Genomic DNA, 20,117 nt, shown 5'->3' on the forward strand with positions numbered 1-20,117 from the left:
CCCTCTAACCTTTTGACACCATTTTTGTAGACACCAAGCTGGAACTTAAGCCCCTGCCAAGCGATCTCCACCGACAGCAACGCTCAAAAACGTTGATTATGCGTCGCAAGGAAAAGAAGCAGGGATGTTGTCCGGATTTAGACGCAAGCAGCACACCCACGGACTATGATAAGGATCCACCACGGGTGGCACCTTTGGCACCACAGCTGCTTACCCTGCCCAGTAGCTCGCCGGTAGTTCAGGTTGCCTGCGGCTTACATCACACAGTCGTGCTCACCCTGGCCGGTGAAGTGTTCACCTTCGGCAGCAACCAATATGGACAGCTGGGCACGGGCGACCTTCAACCTGTGAATGGACCCGTAAAGGTGCATGTCCAGGGTGCTATTAGTCAAGTGGCTGCAGGCAGCAATCACACAGTGCTAATGACGCACAAGGGAATGGTATACACATTTGGTAATTATCAGAAAGGCCAATTAGGTCGACTACCAAGCGACTATGGGCAGAAAGAACGCAGTGTAGGGCAGGAGGAGGAAGTCTCACATAGGGCGATGCCATCTCCCATACTGCCAAAGACGACGGCTGCAACACAGGAAACGGGAGTGCTGCCTGGAGGTAGCCGGGAAGCGCACCCACCAGCACAATTGTCCGCTTCGGCAACAGCGGCCGCCATTCTGGCGCAACGTCAAAAGTTCCTCTGGAATTGTGCGCCGGGCCCAGTTTTGTGAGTGTCTCAACAAACCATTTCCGAGTCGTCAACATATTTTTCAACTCCTGCTCTTTTCCTATCTACAGCGGGTTGGGTCCCAACTATGGCAAGAAGGTCACCTGGATAGGTGCCAACGGGGATCAAACATTTATAAAAATCGACGAGTCGCTTATTACCGCCCAAATGCTGCCCAAGATGCATGTGGTCGCCAACAAAAAGACTATACGTAAGCAGATGTGAACATTCAATGAGCATCATTGAGTCTAATCTTTTTTTATTTTCAGTGCTCATACCCACCATACCGTTGTCCTTCCACACGCTCTCCATCAATCGACGCGACGGCAGCTGCACCGCCCACTATCGCAATCAGGTGAATTTTGTACAAACACAACCAGAGATTAATCAGAATGTCGATGTGGCCGCCAGTCCGCCTATATCCGAACTGGTCGCCTCTGCATCAACATCTGCTGGAGGCGGGGCTGGTATGCCCATCAATGAGCAAATGTCTCGCTCCATGCACGAAGCACGCAATCAGGTGTTCGATCAGGAACAGTTTGAGGCATCGCCAATGGCAACGTCCCAGCAGCGACAGCGACGCGCACGCCAACGTCCGGAGCCCTGCGCTGGAAGTAGCGCAGGTCCTGCATCGCCAGAAAAGCCACAACCACAAATTGCCTTTGCCATGGATCCGAATTACAATGTTCTGTGGGTATTCGATGGCATCGCACGCAAACTTCGCTGCCACAATGTGGTAGCTAGCGAGATCGTTGAGGGTGATATGGTACGTTAAATTTATATTGCCAATTAGAATGCAATTGTTTAATTTGAACATATCTTTTGCTTTATAGAATGCGCGCAATTACAGGGCCTTGCTTTCCCCGGAACTTTCGCTTCCCATTCAGTCAGAGGCACGCGTTTCACGCTCACAGGCATCGCTTAATCTGCTTGCCTGCCTGGACATTCTCACGTCGGCGCAGGAAAATATTCCGGGCTGCTTTGATGAGGTGCTGCCCAAGCAGCCTCATCAGACCTTCGAGGCGCAGAGTAGCGAGTATCAGGTGGTCAATCGTTTTGACAATTTTGGTGGCGGCTGGGGCTACTCCGGCCACAGTGTGGAGGCCATCAGGTTTGCTGCCGATACGGACATTATGATTTGTGGTTTCGGCATGTTCGGAGGCCGTGGCGAATATACGTGCAAGCTTAAACTATATGATCTGGGCACCGATGGTGGTGGATACGAAAAAGAGGGCGTCTTGCTTAGTGAGACCAAAGAGGTGCCTTTTGAGTGCGCAGCGAGGAGTAGACACCACATACTGTTGCCTAAGCCCATCAATGCGGCCGCCGGACGCTGGTACCTTGTGTGGGCGCGCATTGCAGGACCCTCCTCGGACTGTGGCTCCTGCGGTCAAGCATCGGTTACTACCGAGGATCAGGTAGTTTTCTCGTTCAAATCATCAAAGAAGGCTAACAATGGCACGGACGTGAACTCTGGCCAAATACCAGCCATTCTCTATCGCCTGGTGACGCAGGAGTCCAAACAACCGCCCGCTCCGCTAGACGTGGATCCTGTGCAACGCATATCTAAAGCATTTGCCAACAGCGTCAGTCGGGAGTGCTTCGAAAGTCTAGTGGTGCTGCTTAGCTGGTCCTGGGAGACCTTCAAAGCCAATCTGCGTGAGCAACGTGACAAATCGCGACCGCTGCAAGTGCAGCAATCCCTAGAGTATCTGGGCTATGTGAATAAGTCCTGTTTGCGGCTGCTGCGCAAATACACCAATGAGATCTATCCACAGCGGGCTGCAACCGGAGCCGCCACGGGTCAGCCGGGCATGAGTGCGGCGGCTTCAGCAGCCGCTGCATCCAGCATGGTAGCAGCGGCTATTTCCAAACTTCCGCCCAAGCTATCGGCCAACAAGCAGCAGCACGATCCGGCAGCTAAAGGTATGATTATTAATATACATACATAAATAAATTAGAGCCGTATTATAGTTTTTGATTGATATGCTTGCAGATAAAAATGCAGCGCGAGTACTTAGCTCAGCTGCTAGCTCACTGCTGGCGAACAACGTAGCCAAGTATTTTGGTGATGCAGCCACGGCGGCAGCTACAGCAGCTACTAGCAACTCATGCTCGACGGGCACGTCCATTACGCGAAAGCCCAATATGGAGAACATACAACTGGCCGAGTGTATTGGCAATGTGCGTGCCCTGCTCATTGGCATCTTTTGCGATGATATTTTCAAGGATATTGCCACCGATGAGGGTAAGCAGACGGGGTTTACAAAAGGTTTGGAGATCTTGATGGTTAACATTTTGTTTGCATTTCGTTTAGGCTTTGCTTTGGTGCTGGAAATATTGGAAGAGTGTCATCTAAGCTTTGTGGCTTGTTTCGATGCCTTTTACCCAACGTCTTCGCTGAAATGGAACTGTCTATGTGACTTACTTGCCCAGATGGATCGAGGTGCACTTCACTCGCGGCTCCTGAGCGCCATACTCGCGGGTCTGTGCTCGCCGACAGTCAAACTGCGCGCCACTTTCTCGCTTTTGAGTGCCGGCAACGAGCGTCAGTCTATTATCAGTCCGAGTGACAACTCGGGTCTGCCAATGTTGTCATCTACAGAGGCCCATCAATATCCTATACTTGTGGAGCAGATGATTTATCGCACACAGCAAGAGAAAAGCGACTTTCTAAGCAATTCATGGACATTTAAGGATGTACTGGTGCGTCTGCTTGAGATCATTGCCAGCCCCATTCGTGCACGTATCGAAACCATTTACAATCGAAGTGTTAGTGGCAGCTATGCGGCCGCTTCTGTTGCTGGCATTGGCAAGGATACCATTAATCAGGGCCTCATTGATAACTGCTGTCATTTGTTGGCCCGCGTGCTCGCCGAAATTGTATACCAGACAGCACTAGGAGAGTACGATAAGATGTTTCTGCCTCCACGCACCTTGCATTCGACAGGCTCGCGTTTTGCACGCTGTGACCTAAGTCGGACATGGAATACGGGAAACTTTGGGCCGGATGCCATTGCCTTTTCGGTGGATCGGCCGGGTATTGCGATTGCCGGCGCCATGGTCTATTCGGGATCCGGCAGCTATGATTATCAGCTGGAGCTGCTGTATGACAACACCGCGGACCTACAGCCTCAACACAAATGGGAAACGTTGGAATCAGTGTCAGGCTCTTATGACCAAGACGTTGTGCACAATGATCTCACAGAACTGAAGTTTGAGCACCCTGTACATATTAAGGAGAACGCTCGCTATGCTCTTCGTCTATGTTCCCAAGGTGCCCGCACCTGTTCTGGCGATGCAGGTTTGCCCTCCGTGCGCGGTCCTTGTGGCGCCACTTTTCACTTTTATGCCTGCGATCTGAGTTTCAACGGCACGACGCCGGCACGGGGACAGCTTCCATGCATTCTTTACTACAGCACGCCCATCAGGCAAGAGGCTAATGGCAGCAATGGCGGTGGGGGTGCCATACCCGGAGATATGTCCAGTGGCCTGGGAACCCAAGCCGCCAGTGAGGTGTCCACCCGCGATACGGCGCTCCAAATTGCGGCCGATATTACCAAAAAGTGCACTGAGCTACTTATTTTGGCACGCAATGCCATGGCTGCATCCTTCTCCCCGTCGGACAACTCATCAAATCATACGCAGACCATTGACTCGGAGCACAACATCACGCCTATCGAGGAGCATATGGACATCAATTGGGCAAACAATTCACGCACGGCGGCTCTCCCCGTTGATCCAAATTTGTCTACAGCGCGGGACCTGAGCAAGCGCATTGAATCCTTCTCGAAGGGCATCATTGAGACACTCAAATTTGATAAGCGCTCCACAAATCCGTTCGAAATGGAAATCGAAATCGGCGCCACTGAAATTGGCGTTGAGGAAACGGCCGATCTTAATTTTCGAAACGGCCAAATGGCCAAACTTAATGGCAACGAGCGTGCTGAGGACGAAGTTGTCGAGGAATTTGTCCACGCACACCCAGCCCATCAGCAGGCCCTGCTCGTGCAATCGGATTCGGAGGAGGCACCAGCCAGTGCGCATGTGGCTGCCGTTCAACTGTTGGAGGTGTTCAACCTGGCTGCCTCCAATATGTTTCACACCTTGTTGCCGCTCGTCTATGCGCACATTGCCAACCTGGCCTGTTCTGATCCCAAGAGCTCTGTCCAAATACTTGGGCTGATCAAAGATATTCTACCGCACATTGCGGCACTCAATCAGATGTGCGTGTCGAAGGAGCAGAGGCCTGTGTTATCCGCAGCGCCACTGCAGGCACCGTCGTTGTCCTTGCGACCTGACGCCTCGGGTTCCCCATCACAGTCAACCACAACAAGCAACCACTACTGCGTGGTGGAGAGCGAACATCCGTATCGCAGTGCCAGCATTAGTTGCTACCGTGTTGAGTTCCCGCCCTGTGTCCAGTGGCTGACTATTGAGTTCGATGCCCAGTGCGGCACAGCACAATTGGAGGACTATTTGCTGCTCTCCATACCCCTCAGACCGACAGCGCCAGAGCCTTGCCAATCGAGCGATGACTACTACGACATGCTCGACAATAATTTGGGCCCGACGAGGCGTACGGCTGGCAGCAACTGCCGGAACGCCCAGGTGCTCATGAGCAGCTGTTATAAGACTTCCGATAACACCACGGCAACGACATCATCACTACCTGCACAAGATGCTCTGGATCGGGATTGGATTGTCGTGAAAAAGTTCAACACGTAAGTGAGCATTTACAAGTATGCCCTATTTAGAGACGAAAAACCTAATCCCTCTGTATTCTTGTAGTGCTTCCAATTGGCTGCAGAACGTTCTCATTTTGCCCGGAAACTGTGTAGAGTTCTCACTCGAGACCGCATCGCTTTATGCACAGGATCCCCACAACAATCGCTATGGTTTCAAGTGCCTCGTAGTGGGCTACGACAATCCCACAACTGTAAGTAATCACTCAAGACATTTATTATGCAAGCGCTTTAAAAAGGTATTAAATGTTTGTAACACTCAGAAATGGGTGGGGCAGCCTCTCTAGGTGAAACAAACACAGCATAATCGATATTGGAGAGCACGAGGTCTTATTGAAACATTTATATAGAAGCTATACTGGGTGCAATCAAATTATTTCAGAATTCGTATTATTTTACATTCACAATTAGTGCTCAGGTTATTTTTGGGAGAGTGGGTCGGGATTGCTTTAAGCGCAAAAGTGTATCGATTTCCAGCAAATAGGTACCACCTTTATAAAATTAATTTGTAAGCCGACCCAGAGTGCAGTTTCTGCCGGGAGGATGATGAAAGAACCCCGCATATTTTCTAAGCCTGGAAAGAGCCTTAATTAAGAGATGCTGGAAGACTAAGAGGCAACTGCTCCCTTTTTTGAGGGAGATGGAGCGATTTTTGCGCCCTAATTTGAGCAGAAAAGCCCACATGTAGTCGCAGTGTCTTTTTAACATCTATTTTGGCAAGTTTCCTCAAAAATGAGTATTACAAGTAATACTAGGGAGTTTGCAGATTTATACAAAGCATGTTAACCGCATGGTATGTGGGAAATCCATTTAGGCATAAACCTTATTAAAACAGTCTTTCGACTTTTGACTCATTGCCTCCCCTCATTTTGTTTGTATCTTACTCGTTTAGGTTAATGCCAGCAACTCGTGCCTGATACGTCTAGAACAGGAACTGGCCTATTTGGGCGGCATGTGCAGCGCCAATCTCATGAAGAAGGACTTAAATTTACCAGGTGAGTAACCACCCATAACTAAGATTTGCTACAACTCACATAATTTGCTCCCTAATTATAGATGACAAGGATATTGATGATCTGAGTGGTATTGAGGAGACAATTAGCGCTCACCATGTTCTGCTCTCTAAGGGCTTTGCGCTGTCCGAACCCACCCTCACTGTACATCAGGCATTGGAATCATATCTGCCCATAGGGTAAGTGCTAGGCACTTCAGTTTTATTGATATATGTGGTTATGAGCTGAGGGATCAGGATGAGCGATCCCACAACACATACATAGAATATACAATTATTTACAGGGCGCCTAAGAATTTATATTATGCGTTATATTACGTACATATTTGTTGATGACTAAGCTAAGATTTTGGTAAAACGAAGGTCACTCTTTTTTCATTTGGGGCACGGTATTTAACAAACTGCCCGTCGCTCTTAGCGTCTTTCAGCTATGCTTGTGTAGGTGTGTGTGCGTGTGTGTGTGTGTGTGTGTGTCTGTTTAGGTGGCTATCTGCGGTTGTTCTTGTTGTTTTTGGTGTGTTTGGTGTGCGCTACAAATCAGTCTTGAGCAGGCCAGCGTTCTCGATTTGGTACATGATCTGCGTCTCCTTGTAGGTGCGCGGCTCTGGCTGCACCACATCCATTTTGCGACGCTTGCGTCTCCGATTCACGAGGCAACACACTACCAGCACTATCAGCAGTAACAATAGTAAGAGCGCCACACCGCCCATCACAATATAGGCCAGATGGCTGCGTTGCTGACACTGTTCGCTAATTAGCCGACGCAATGGCGTCCAACTCGGATTAGTGTCGTTCCTAAACAAAATCTGCTCGCTGTGCACGCGAAAGAACTCAGCCTTGGGCTGTGGTGGTTGTTCGTTCATGTCCAGCTCCCCACAGGGCCAGGTATTGTCGTAGCGCAGCTGACGCAGGCTGAGAGCAAGACGCCCATTGAAAATCAGTGGTCGGGGCGGCACTGCCGTCGCCATTTGCACGGTGTTGTTGTGGAAGCGCAGCTCCAGACGTTCATTCAAATTATAATCATTATGCACTGTCAGGCTGCGGAAGGCGATGTCGCTGGTGGCCCCAAAGTCATTGTCCCGTAATGTGACGCCATCGCGTATGCGCGCCTCCAGCCACTCGCCGTCCACGGCCGTAAAGCGATTGTTGCTCAGACTCAGCTTCGAAATAACTGTTTAAAAATAGATATATGCTTAGTGAGTACACTAACTTTTTGTTGCACCACTTACGCTTAAAGGAGAACGCATGGGAGTGCACCATCTGGAACTGATTGTTGCTAATGCTGAGCTCTCTGAGTACCTCCAGTTCGTAGAAGGATTTTGACTGGACATCGCCCAGGAAATGGCAATTCGTAATGAGCATTTGCTCAACGGCAAATTTTTTAAAGGCCTACAAAAAGGTTTTATTAGTGACGCCTTAAATCATGCAACACATTTCAGGCACATTAACAAATATATTGACCACAATTCCTTAAACTAATAAACATTAAATTATATATAGTATGATGACACTTGATGGATTTGGCATCAATAGTCTTGTGAAAAGTAATTAAGCATACTGGTTTTTATGAATAATTTATTCCCATAAATAAATTGTAGGCTATGTACAAGTAGAACTTCTGTATTATACGAGTATATATATTTTGGAGTAATGATAGAATGAGCTGGAGAAGCAAAAACTGATTGCATTTATCATTTCAAAAAAACTAAAAGGAAAACATACATTTTAGATGAGCTTCAATATATAGAAAAACTGCAACTATGTATTGTATGATGACACTTGATCGATTTGGCATCAATAGTATCGTGAAAAATAATTAAGCATACTCGTATTTAAGAATAATTTATTCCCATAAATAAATTGTAAGCTATGAAGAACTATATTATACAAGTATATATATATATTTTAGTGTAATGATAGAATGAGTTGGAGGAGCTGAAAACTTTTAGCATTTACCATTTCATTAAAACCAAAAGGGAAAGAGATATTTTAGATAAACTTTAATAGAGTTCGTTTTTCTATCGTATTTAAGCAATCAGCTTTAGTCAGCTTAAAGAAGTTGTACAAGGTGCGTTCCAAAGTAAACAGGACTTTTTGAATCTATCGATTTTCCAGTGAGAATTTCATGACATTTCATCGATTGGAAGTGAAGTTATTGCGTTTTAAGTGTCAGTATATTTGTGTTATCGGTGCGAACAAAGAGCCAACATTAAATTTTGTTTTAAAATTGGTAAAACTTTTACCGAAACGTTTCAATTGATGGAACAAGTTTATGGCGATGATTGCCTAATCCGTAGCAGAGTGCACGAGTGGTTTCAACGTTTTCAAAGTGGTCGTGAGGACATAAATGACAATCAACATGTGGGCCAATCAAAATTCGTGATCACCGAAAATTCCATCGAAACTGTGCGTGAATTCATCAAAAATCAGCCGAAATCATCATTGAAATTGATGGAAATGGAGGTGAATATCTCCAAAACATCGATTTATCGCATTTTGACCGAACATTTGGGCTTACGAAAGGTGTGGGCACGGTTTGTTCAGCACAAATTGACTGACGACCAAAAATTGCTCAGAATTCAACATTCGATCGACGCTTGTGACCGATTATTTGACCAAAAATCACATTTTAACCATTAACCACTCGCCGTATTAGCCTGATATGGCACCGTGCGACTTCTACCTTTTCGGAAAATGCATTTGCCCATGAAGGGAAAGCGTTATGCAGACGTAGAGGCCATTCAAAAGGCTTGCACCGGCATACTGGCGGCCATACCGGCCAACGAGCTAAATACTCGTTCGACATGCTTTTGGATCGTGCAAAAAGCTGTATTGAAGCAGAAGGAGACTACTTTGAATAGAATAAATTGATTTTGCCGAATAAACCATTTGTTCTGTTTTTTTTTTTTAAAGTCTTGTTTACTTTGGAACACACCTTGTATCTATTTTTTATACCCTGTACCCAAAGGGTACAAGGGTATATTATTTTTGTGCGAGTGCACATGGAACACACAGAAGGAGGCTTGGTAGACCCCACAAAGTATATATATTCTTGATCAACATGACAAGCCGAGTCGATATAGCCATGTCCGTCTGTCCGTCTGTCTGTCTGTATGAACGCAAGGATCTCCGAAAGTATAAGAGCTAGAATAACCAAACTTGGTATACAGATTCTCCTGAGACCGAGAAAGGACGAGTTTGTTCATTTTGTCTGATCCACCCCCCCCCCCCCCCCCCACATTAAATTAATTAATTAATTTAATTTAATTAATTTAATTACTTTTTTGCGGGGTGGTACAGGGTATTTAAGAGTTGAGCCTGCTCGACTTTAGCATTCCTTTCTTGTTTTTTTTTAAAGTCCTGTTTACTTTGGAACACACCTTGTATCTACTTGTATTTTTTTTTCTTTTATCAAATTTGTATATTAATATTGTTTGTTCTCACTCACTTGACTCTCAATGCGCTGTATCGTAACACCGTCCAGTCTAAGCAATATGGCACTATCCTTGGTGGTTGTGAGGCCGAACGGCTGCATCAGCTCTATGCGTCCGCCCACGAATGAGATCTCCTCTATGTTGCCATTGATGGCGTGCGAATCGATCAGCTTGAAGTTGACCTAGTCCACAAGGGTTTTGATTGGAATACATGATTGGGATACATATGAAATGAAATGAAATGAAATGTGTTGGCTGACTCACCTGCTCGAACTCGACAATGATCGCCTTGCTCGCATAGCTCAGCGCGTATTTGTTGAGCACCAGGTTGTCCACCTGCCTGAAGGTGATCGTGCGTAGTCCAATGGTGTCGGTCAATGCATACGGCTCCACATTTAGAGCACGGCAGTTGCGTATCTCTATTTTATAGGCGACTCCTCCAAGCGGTGGCAAGAACATGGCCTGCAAACAAACGGTGATTCGATGAGTGATTGCTTAGTGACTCAGGCCCTTAACACATTACTCACCTGGTCCTCATCATGACAGTCGCAGGTCACTTTGGTATCGTGTGCTATGCAGCTAACATTGGCGGACGCTGTGGCTTTGCCCACAAACAACAACAACCAAAGCCATAGCCACAGGGGCCAATTATTGACTGTGGGATCCTTTAGATTTTTTATATCGTGCATTATATACATGGGCTGTTGATTTTTCAGCTTTTTGTTTTCCACTTTGTATAGCCTTTGCCTTTTGTTCCTTCTTCTGTTTTTTTGCTGTCAGCGATTATTCATAATTCTAGCCAGCGACATGGGCTCCGTTCTAATTTCTTTCTTTTGTTAAATTACACTTCACGCTCTAAACATCGTTCTCTATTTGATAGTTTCGTATCGCTTTTGTGCTGCGTTCGCGCTTCTCATTCGTGCGTTGCTGCTTTTCCTACTGATAAGAGGTTGCACGTTAGTGTGTTGTTGTACCTATTATCGTTGAAGGTGTTCAGCTTATCTTTGCTTGATTGCACACATATGTACACATATGTACACGTATGTATGTATGTGTATACATGGTCGTAGCCAATGACTTATTTAGGGGGAGGCAAGATTTTGTTTCAACCGCTACACAATATGTACAAGTAGATGTAAATGGGGTTCCCAAAAAAGTTCACTGCATTGGCTATTATATGATTACATATGACCAATTTTCCTAAGATGGTCGTCATCGTAAAAAATCGCAAATAATTGGATGTCTTTTACATGAAAAAAATGTTAGGATATACACGATTGTACTTCAGTCATTAGACTAAACAGATTCAGCAGATATTCGTACTTATTTAGTCTGCCGCAAGTCTGGTGTAAATAAAGAACCCAAAACAACAAGTTAAGCAATAATCTGCTTACTTTTCCAGAATTAAGAGTTACTAAAAGGAATCATCATACTTTGATTGTGAATAGAAAAAACAAAACTAGCAATTCCCAAAAAACAAAAAATTATATTTTACCAGCTGATACTACATATACTATATGGTTTTAATGATAGTTTCAAATGATCCCTCCGACTTGTATCGAGAAATTTCAATTCAAATCAATATGTTTCAATCAATTCTGAATTTTTATATATTCATATTTTCTGATCTCGGTTCTGATAGTACATATTCAGAGAAGCGTTCAAATAAGTTAAAACAATGCAATTGAAGACGGTTATACGAGTATTTAAGTTAATGGGCAACAAAAAGTTGGTTTGGTTTGGTTTCTAAGAAGGGGGGGCTGTCCGGCTTTCCTCTTCAGCGCTACACCCATGCATTTCTATGTGTGTGTGTGTGTGTGTGGCGATGATAGTGCGCGCTTCATATAAGGCCTAGTCCCCACAACGACCGAATTGTGGGGAAAAAAGCATATATATATATAGTACATATGATTCATATATTTCCAGTTCAAGAACATACAGTAAACGAAGAGGTTAATATCCAAGGATATCGAAATGAGCCTAATACCCATTCAAAGCAAATGTAAAATATATCCTTACATATGTACGTACTTAATTCGATTTCGAAATATACATATAAATATTTTTTTGAGACACTTTTGCCAATCCTGCAAATCATAACTGACTTCAATATGCGAATAACAAATTAAAACATAAAGAAACGAACTAAAATATGGAATACATGCTATATTTGAAAATATTTACTTAGTGAATAATAATAATAATTAGATATACTTGTAAAAACGGAAAGAACAAGCATTTAAGTTTCTAGTCTCTATTTTATTCCGAAATTTAAAACGTGAACAAAAACAAAGTAGAGTGATTTTGTGTTAGAGTATTTAATAATGGTACTTGTAGTTGAGTAATACGAGCGAGTAGTCGGTATAAACCAATAATTATTGCCAATAATTTACTCACTTTTATGGTCTAAATAACATGCTACGAATTTTGCTTGGCTATGTAATAGAAATAGAAACAAATAACCTATCGGGGCCTGAACGAAGCGATCGAGTAGCAAATTATTTTAGCAAGTGATTCTACTGCTTTCGCCCGTGCGCTGATAAATGAATGAGTGTATGAGAACAAATAAATTTATAGATAACACTTATGCCTATATGCATTGAATTACGCGTACATTTAATGTGAGGCCAGTTCCCGTCTCCGAATTCGACCAAGCAAATTGTGCGGAATCGAAATTATTACCTTTTTGCAATTCTCGAACACTGATTGAGTTATTCGGTTTTCAAAGTGGATAGTGGGACAAAATTGGAATACTAGTTTGAAGGCAAAACCTTTAAAACCGAACAACTCAATCGTTTGTCGGAATTAATTAATTGGAATTCGAATACGGGAACAGGGAAGCGACTAATGCGAGAAGTTGCGTTTAGAGTTTTAGCTACAAACTGTCAACGGTGGGATAAGTAGTAGAGTAAATGAGTGATATTTTTTCTACAACAGCTGAGTCACTTCGTAGCAAGTTATTGAAAAATATCCAGAAACGAATTCATGTCTCATGTATTTGCTTAAGCAACTAACACTGTCCGTCATCATCTAATGCAATTGCCTAACGAGTTGTATCCAAACGATCAATTTCTGACAAGCAGCCCCCACAACGGTTTCTTTTTTGCTTTCGAAGCTCTAATTGAATCACAACACCAACACCAACAGTAACACCCTCCCCAGCTTCCGATGAATATACTCGTAGATATAGTAAATGCTCGTTTGTATCTTTGAATGATATGGTATGCGTAGTAACTGCCACTGCAATGGTTTTCAATCACCGTCAAAGTTGTTAATTGAATTTGGAGGTCGGTCCACAGCTCCTCTTCCCAGTGTGAGCAGCAATTATACTTTGTTGTTTGTTTATGGGTCTCTCATTCATTTCTTCAAAGAACTTAATTTGTGCGCGAAAACGAACGAGAGGAGGGGGACCGACTTGGTGAAATTATCAAGTCGAGCTGCGACTCAGTTCTGCTGCCCATATATTGATCTAAGTTCTGAAATACTACTACGAATCATATCAGTTATTACTGTGATTTGTTTTCATTAGCAAGTTTTTGTTTACATACTTGTATTCCGCTAATGCTATATGAAATATATTTACATACACAGGGAGAAAACATGAGTTAAAACGGTGTGCTTTGTTTAATGCCGGAGATCGGAACCACCGTCTCTTTTGTATTTTATTCCCGAATTAGTTTACAGCCGTTCTGTCTGACGCACAGTCTTCAGCATTCATTTCATCAGTTTCTTCCTGTGTATATTTTCTGTATGTTATTTAAGTTCAAAGTAATTCAAAAGCTGAACAACATTTTCATACGCATGTGAGTGAGTGAGTGAATGAAGTAAAGCTGCGTACCTTAACAAAAGTCGGCACAGAGTAAATAATCATAATTGTTGAAAATGAAGTGCTCAGGCAAGCACTGAAGGTAGGTTGTTAACGCCGTTAACGCTTTCTGCCAAAACAAACAAATGAGTACAAAAGATACCCACAGCCACAGAAGTTGAGTCGGTGGCTTGCAGACCAGAGCACAACAGATCGGAGCGGAAGTAGTACAGACTTGAACAATCAGACACAGCAACTATGTACATACATATACCATAGTACATGTATACATACGTTTGGAACCCTTCATGACAATTTCCATTGCAGGCAAGGGCTCTTGATGGGCTCATAAGTGATGCTCATTGTACGCATAGGAAATTAAATTAAAGCAAAATTGCATTTCCTGTAGTGCATTGCACAATTAGCCGATAATTAAATGACGTACAAACATATACACCTAATTCTGTTTTTACACGGTAGATTGGTTCCTAAAAAAGTCGTCTAAAAAAACACATTGATTATATGCAAAATGAATCGTGCTAAATGGAATAAAGTCGTGTAACCATATATAAAAATGTTAATTTTCAAACCGTGTAAAAACAGAATTAGGTGTACACAATAGTACGCTTCAAAATATCCATTATTTCCGCTATGGAAATGAATGAGTTAAAACATTTTATGGCAAAGGCAATCCAGGCACGTCCCATTACAATTTCAACAGCCCCAAAACAATATCAGTACGAGTATGAGCAATATATATTTGCATTATTCCAATACTAATTGAGTAATTGAACTGCAACGGACCGTTTTTTTTATTCGAGTCTTATCTCACTCGAGTCTTTTATTTCATAATATGTATATATTATAATATCCCAAGTGAGTCATTTAATAAAACCAATCGCTTTGACTGCACCTTTATAATTGATTTACCAATTTGTTTCTTTCAATTTTGAAGTCATCATATACCCTGTATATATGTAGTACGTATGTATCGGTCGATCGATCTTCTTTCAACTATGCACACGTACATAATATAGCTAACAATTTATTGGGTTACTGTTGGCTATGATGTGTACTTTATACTATTGTCCAGAAATCGTTCAGTCTCTGCAGAAGGGGTTGTAATTAATTAAGTGACAGATTATTCGTAATTCGGAGCTACAGACTTGTTCATCAATTCTTTAATATACGTGTTTCTGAACTGCTGCCTTTCATCTCAAAGTTTTTGCAATTTCGAATTTGTGAGGAAACATGCAAGGAAATAAATGTGAAATATTTCAGAATCATCATGGCGACTGGGATAGAATTGTGCCCGATGATGTTTTTTTTTTGGGCTTATGCCCAAAAGTAGAAAGTATAGAAAAGTCTTTGCTACAATTTTCTGGTAATTGGGATAATTTGTGGCGTGCATTTCTTCAAACAGTTTCGCTTTCGTGGCAATTTTTTATTTTGGTATTTTTTTTTTCGCAAATTCAGCATTTTTGTTAATTTTTTTGTTTATTATTGCTGCAGTTGCGAATGGCGAGCACGCATACTAAAAACAGATTTTTCGTCATTTAACCTTGAATAGCGAAATTACGCTTTCAGCTGTACGAAGACGACAACGACTTCGACGTATATATATATACTCGTACAAGTAAAAATATGTATTTACATATACACATAATATTGTATAAACAGCGCGTTTTTGCCAAATGTCAAAAAAGCACAAAGGTTGGGGGCGTTTTAACAGTTACGCCCCTGCAAATGTTAGAATAGGTATATTATTATTATTCGCAAGTGCATGCGTAACTTTCGCCGTTCTCGGCACTTCTCACAAGCGCTCTCTGTAGTTGATATCTTGAAAATATGCATTTTTTATCCGATGTAGGTATACGATGGTTCTTATTTGTATTAACCAGCACATTAGTGCTGCAACAGTATATGCAACAAGGATATCCCATGTTAAGTTGGGAACAAAATTTAACTATAGTTGATCTAAGGTATAAAGACGAAGTACATTTACTATAAGTCTGAATAAATTAGCCATGAATATTAAAGCTGCGTTGATTTAGAAAGTACAATTCCAGCACGATATTTGGATTCATAATATTTAGTAGCTGCCATAGAAAATAATGATCGAAATATTGGTCTTACTGAAAACAAGTATTTGTTTAAAAATAAACAAATACATATATATGTACGAGTTTATAGAACAGGGTATCTCTTAGCCGAGTGCGCCCGCTTCCTAATTTGTTTTTGTTTTTAGCTATGTGCGTGGGTGTTTTGTGCGGCGTGGCAAGCGCGTCATTGTTAGGTATGGTCTGGTTTCTTTTTTATATGATATTGATATTTTATAGAAATATATACACACAAATATACATATGTATGTATTTGGACAACGGTGATCCAGCATTGCAAATTGATTTTCTAAATCGCCCCTAACATTTTTTATTGTTTTCAAACTGAGAGCTGTCTGTGGCAGTGGCAGAGTGACGAGAGGAGGGAGAAATAGAGTGTTGCAGAGATCCTGCCAAGCGAAAACACACGTTTTTGATGTGATGCCAAAGATGTTCTCGGCATCGCCGTTCTTTGCATACACTATATGTATGTATATATTTTTTCTACCCGACTGTTTGCTTAAGTTTTCCACTTCATGCCGTTGCTGTCAGTGCTTGTTGTTGGTTGGTTGTTGATGTTATGGCAGAATATGCTGCTCTTGCAATTTTATTGCTTTGAACTTTTCTATGTGCAGCGGCTTTTTTTTTATTATTATTTCTTTTTTTTGCTGCAAACACAAAAATATGCGGTCTTTGCAAGTCAATGGTTCGCTTTGTTACATATAAACACACACACGCACACACACACACACATAACACACAGACAGAACCAACATACTGAGAACTATTAAAGCATCTCATATGTAAGTGCTGAAAAAACAAAAAAAAAAAAACAAACGAATAATGTATTAGCAAAAGCAGCAGGCAAAGTAAATCAATATTTGCATTGGTAGTGAAATCAGCGTTCAAAATTAAAATACGAACGCACGCGACACACACATACATATGCAGATCGTCGATGACTTCTAAACGTGGCCCCAAACAGCAACCGCCACAGCCAGAGCTACAGCAAAAACAAAAACAAAACCAAAAACCACGACTACGATCGCGCCAGTAAACAACAAAATAAGACGACCGGCGTAAGCGCGTGCAAATGACGAACTAAACGTCAGAGTGGCCGCCAAAAAAGTTAGAGCGCGCACCGCGCACTGCGCACTGCGCACTTGGGGCTAGCTTGGAGCTCTCGCTCTCTTCGCCTCTTACGCTCTCCGAGCTCTCTCCATTGGCTGTTGTTCGGTTAAGCTGTGACTGCGAATGCGGCTGCGCCGCGCTAAGCAGCGCTTAAGAATGTGTTGTGTACTTTTATTTACATACATACATAAATAGTTCGCGGTTTGTTTGTTTACAAATACATACTTACACACATACATACACTCAGGAAAAGAAATTTATACACCAGTGGACTGCGTAGGTTTGAATTCAGGCCGTACCTAAAAGGTACAAAGGGTCTACATACATATGTACATATGTATTAGGTTTGTGCAAAGTGAAAAATATAACAGGCAGAAGGAAGCATTTCCTTCCCCATAAAGTATAAAAATTCCTGATCTGCATTAACAGCAGAATCGATTTAGTCATGCATGACTTTACATAAGTGTACGGGATACAAGTGTTGTGGCGTCCCGGAGGACGTTATCGTTACCTGTTGTAAAAGAAATATATTTATTTATCCGGCTCGAACAATCTTTCGCTCTAGGAAGATCTAGTAGTTGGCACGAGTTTCGTTGTCTGTAGATTTTTTTCCACTTCCAAGAAGAACGTCATTAAAAAACACAGTTACAACAAAACCACAATGTTGATCAAATAAAGTGTATTTAACGGTTCAAATATGTATGAAAATTATGCACAATACTTGTATGTCTTGCCTTCACGGCGATACTCAACGAACTGCGTCGATCGAACTTAATTTTTAACAATGAAAAAACGGACAACGTATTTTATTACAAAAATACTAAAGAATTCGTTTTCGTAACAAGTGTATTTCAAAAATTACCTCCTTAGTTAACTAAACTTTGCGTAAATAATTAATATACTAGTTATCCGCTGTAAATTTCAATTTCATCTAAATCGTTCAGTTCCAAGAAAAATTATTAGTGAAACAATTTAATTTCTTCTTCAGCGGTGGAAGTTTGTTGGGGTACCGGGTATTTTATTGGGAGGTTTGCTCAACAATTTAACCCCAAATGTAAAATGGAGCAAAAAAAAATTGATCTTCCCAACTACGCTGTTGGCCACAATGTTCAAGCACTATGCACGTATGCTCGTTGTAAGTTATAGATACTTACATGTGTGTTATTTATCTATTTAGTCATCATTGATAAGGTCAGTATTGATAGAATACGTATCTGTATTATCAATATTGCAAAATATTAATGTTCCATTAATACAAACATATAAATGAAATGAAAAACTTACAGGAAACAGCGACACACATGCGGCGAAGAACAAATATTTGAAAAAGTGATACCTCCGGCGTGAATCAGATCCACTTCAGTTCGCTTAGAATAAAACGCGTTTAGATACACTACTAAGTATTTGTACAAAACCTACATAAAGCAATTATTACGAACTTATCCAACTATTGATAATGTTCGCACTCGGTGTTCGTATAAAAACATTTATTCTCTTAGTGTACAGTACATACATACAAGTATATAAACATTGCTTGCTCAGCTCAGCTTAGCTCGTCGGTCGGTGGTCGGTGGTCGGTCAGCCGTGATGGTGGTCTGTGGTTTGAAGGCTTTGATTGCTCGCGCTGCGCTTAATTGAATACGCGTTCTGACATCCATCGTTTGACACTTGTTAGGAGCCTCGAATGTCTGCAGATTGTTTTTGTTGTGCTCTTATCGCTGAAGTTGCTGAAGCTGTCATTTACATGCATACATTAATGTTTGTATGTACGTGTGTATGCCTACTTGTATGTATAAACAAACTATACACATACATACATATATAGCATGCATGCATGCATGTTGACTAGCAGACTCGACATGACTCAAGTGCAGATAGATGGCCACGTTACGTATGCGTAATATTAGTCGTCTGGTCTTTTAAAGCGTTTGCAATTGCAGGTGTGGCGTACAGTAGAAGGACGCTGCAATAGTTTTCAAAATGCCGGCCTCCATTACTACAATCATTATACAAGTAAATCAAAATAATGATTATTTTTTAATTTTATTCATTCGCTCTCAATATTTATTTTTTGAGGTATATTGTACAACTTAACTAATGATCATTATTTTTGATCGAAACAATAAAACTCATAAAATAGTGATTATGTGTTCATTTTTTTTTTTATCATGGTGACAATGCATAGAGAATTCTAAAAAAAAGGATATTGTCAAAGTCCTTGCTTTCTTAAAGTTACTATAAGTGAATGATTTTTTCGTTTAAAAAATTCAAAATATTCATTATTTGCGGTCCCTGGCTGAAAAATCCAATTGGTGTAGTGTTGCAACACAGCATCAATTAATCAATTAATCAGATTCTATATAAAGTACATATGTACTATATCTTGCAAATAATGTGTTTTATTGTTGTTCTAGGAAATAGGGTTAACTATGGCGATTCCTTTCTAATAAAAATCCTACTACATACTTGTATGTCATTTTTAGAGCTGTACAAACAAATTTTAATCAGTATTTAAACGTTTTTTATGTCACTCTCAATGGTTAATATACATAAATGCTTTTTGAATTTATTAATATGTATCGATTTATTCGAATGTTATTAAAATTTAAGGTGCATCCCGAACTTTAAAACTGAGAAGCATAGCATTTCCATAGCATTGCTCCAGCCAAAGTTATCCTCTATTTATAAGTTCAAATATGACTTTATAGATAAGTAAGCTAGGAGCTCGCCTCAGAAATTAAAACAATATATATTTCTTTTAATATCGTCGTTTTTCTTTTAAATCAAAAACAAAAATTCTTGGTGTATCTTTAAGAGGCAACTCTTATCTGCGAAAACAAGCTTTTACATTAATTGATGTTATACGCTTATTCGTATTATTCTAGATTTATTCCAAGTATGCCTATTATTTAAAAGAAAGTGAAAAGAAACATATGAATTAATTGAAGCCTTTGGATACACTTGCTTTCGTTCCTTCCTTACCTTTTGTGTGCCTATAGTTGGGGTGAGGTCCAGTTAAAAAAAGGCAGAATGGATGCTAGAATGCTAAGTATTAATCATCATATCATAACTGCTCACATAATAAGTACATTCTAATGTTATCCATTCTCTTTTATGTCCTACTCGGGTGTTTTTATTCGTACTTGGCATATTTCAATACAATTAAGAAT

At 41.4% G+C, this 20,117-nt stretch overlaps 2 protein-coding genes across 3 annotated transcripts in view; one reads left to right on the top strand and one right to left on the bottom strand.

Annotated features, from left to right (window-relative positions):
• The window catches only part of LOC115627005 (E3 ubiquitin-protein ligase highwire), a 58,075-nt gene that overhangs the window by 3,171 nt on the left and 34,787 nt on the right, over window positions 1-20,117 (top strand). The window contains exons 5-13 of the mRNA XM_030522521.1: window positions 31-721; window positions 793-932; window positions 991-1,487; window positions 1,555-2,647; window positions 2,718-2,969; window positions 3,039-5,445; window positions 5,513-5,660; window positions 6,359-6,461; window positions 6,523-6,658. Of these exons, the coding sequence (XP_030378381.1) occupies window positions 31-721; window positions 793-932; window positions 991-1,487; window positions 1,555-2,647; window positions 2,718-2,969; window positions 3,039-5,445; window positions 5,513-5,660; window positions 6,359-6,461; window positions 6,523-6,658 (5,467 nt within the window). The remainder of the gene's footprint in view (window positions 1-30; window positions 722-792; window positions 933-990; window positions 1,488-1,554; window positions 2,648-2,717; window positions 2,970-3,038; window positions 5,446-5,512; window positions 5,661-6,358; window positions 6,462-6,522; window positions 6,659-20,117) is intronic.
• On the bottom strand, window positions 6,642-16,883 carry LOC115627003. Of its 2 annotated transcripts, none has more exons than XM_030522519.1 (6): window positions 16,760-16,883; window positions 10,440-10,851; window positions 10,177-10,374; window positions 9,927-10,094; window positions 7,708-7,867; window positions 6,642-7,649 (listed from the first exon to the last, which is right to left on the bottom strand). In XM_030522519.1, the coding sequence occupies exons 2-6, from the start codon at window positions 10,608-10,610 to the stop codon at window positions 7,009-7,011; spliced, it is 1,338 nt and encodes a 445-aa protein (XP_030378379.1). In that variant the 5' UTR covers window positions 10,611-10,851; window positions 16,760-16,883; the 3' UTR covers window positions 6,642-7,008. The 2 variants fall into 2 exon arrangements, with proteins under 2 accessions (XP_030378379.1, XP_030378380.1); XM_030522520.1 differs by having other exon boundaries at window positions 10,440-10,848; window positions 16,760-16,876.

Source organism: Scaptodrosophila lebanonensis, unplaced genomic scaffold, assembly GCF_003285725.1.
Source record: "Scaptodrosophila lebanonensis strain 11010-0011.00,11010-0021.00 unplaced genomic scaffold, SlebRS2 tig00000089-arrow-pilon, whole genome shotgun sequence".
In the NCBI taxonomy this organism is placed as follows: Eukaryota; Metazoa; Arthropoda; class Insecta; order Diptera; family Drosophilidae; genus Scaptodrosophila; species Scaptodrosophila lebanonensis.

Coding starts and splice junctions, on each gene's coding strand:
- LOC115627003 (XM_030522519.1), bottom strand. CDS start 10,610: ATGTATATAATGCACGATATAAAAAATCTAAAGGATCCCACAGTCAAT. Junction 10,375..10,439: donor ACTGTCATGATGAGGACCAG/GTGAGTAATGTG, acceptor GTTTGTTTGCAG/GCCATGTTCTTGCCACCGCT. Junction 7,650..7,707: donor CCATGCGTTCTCCTTTAAGC/GTAAGTGGTGCA, acceptor ATTTTTAAACAG/TTATTTCGAAGCTGAGTCTG.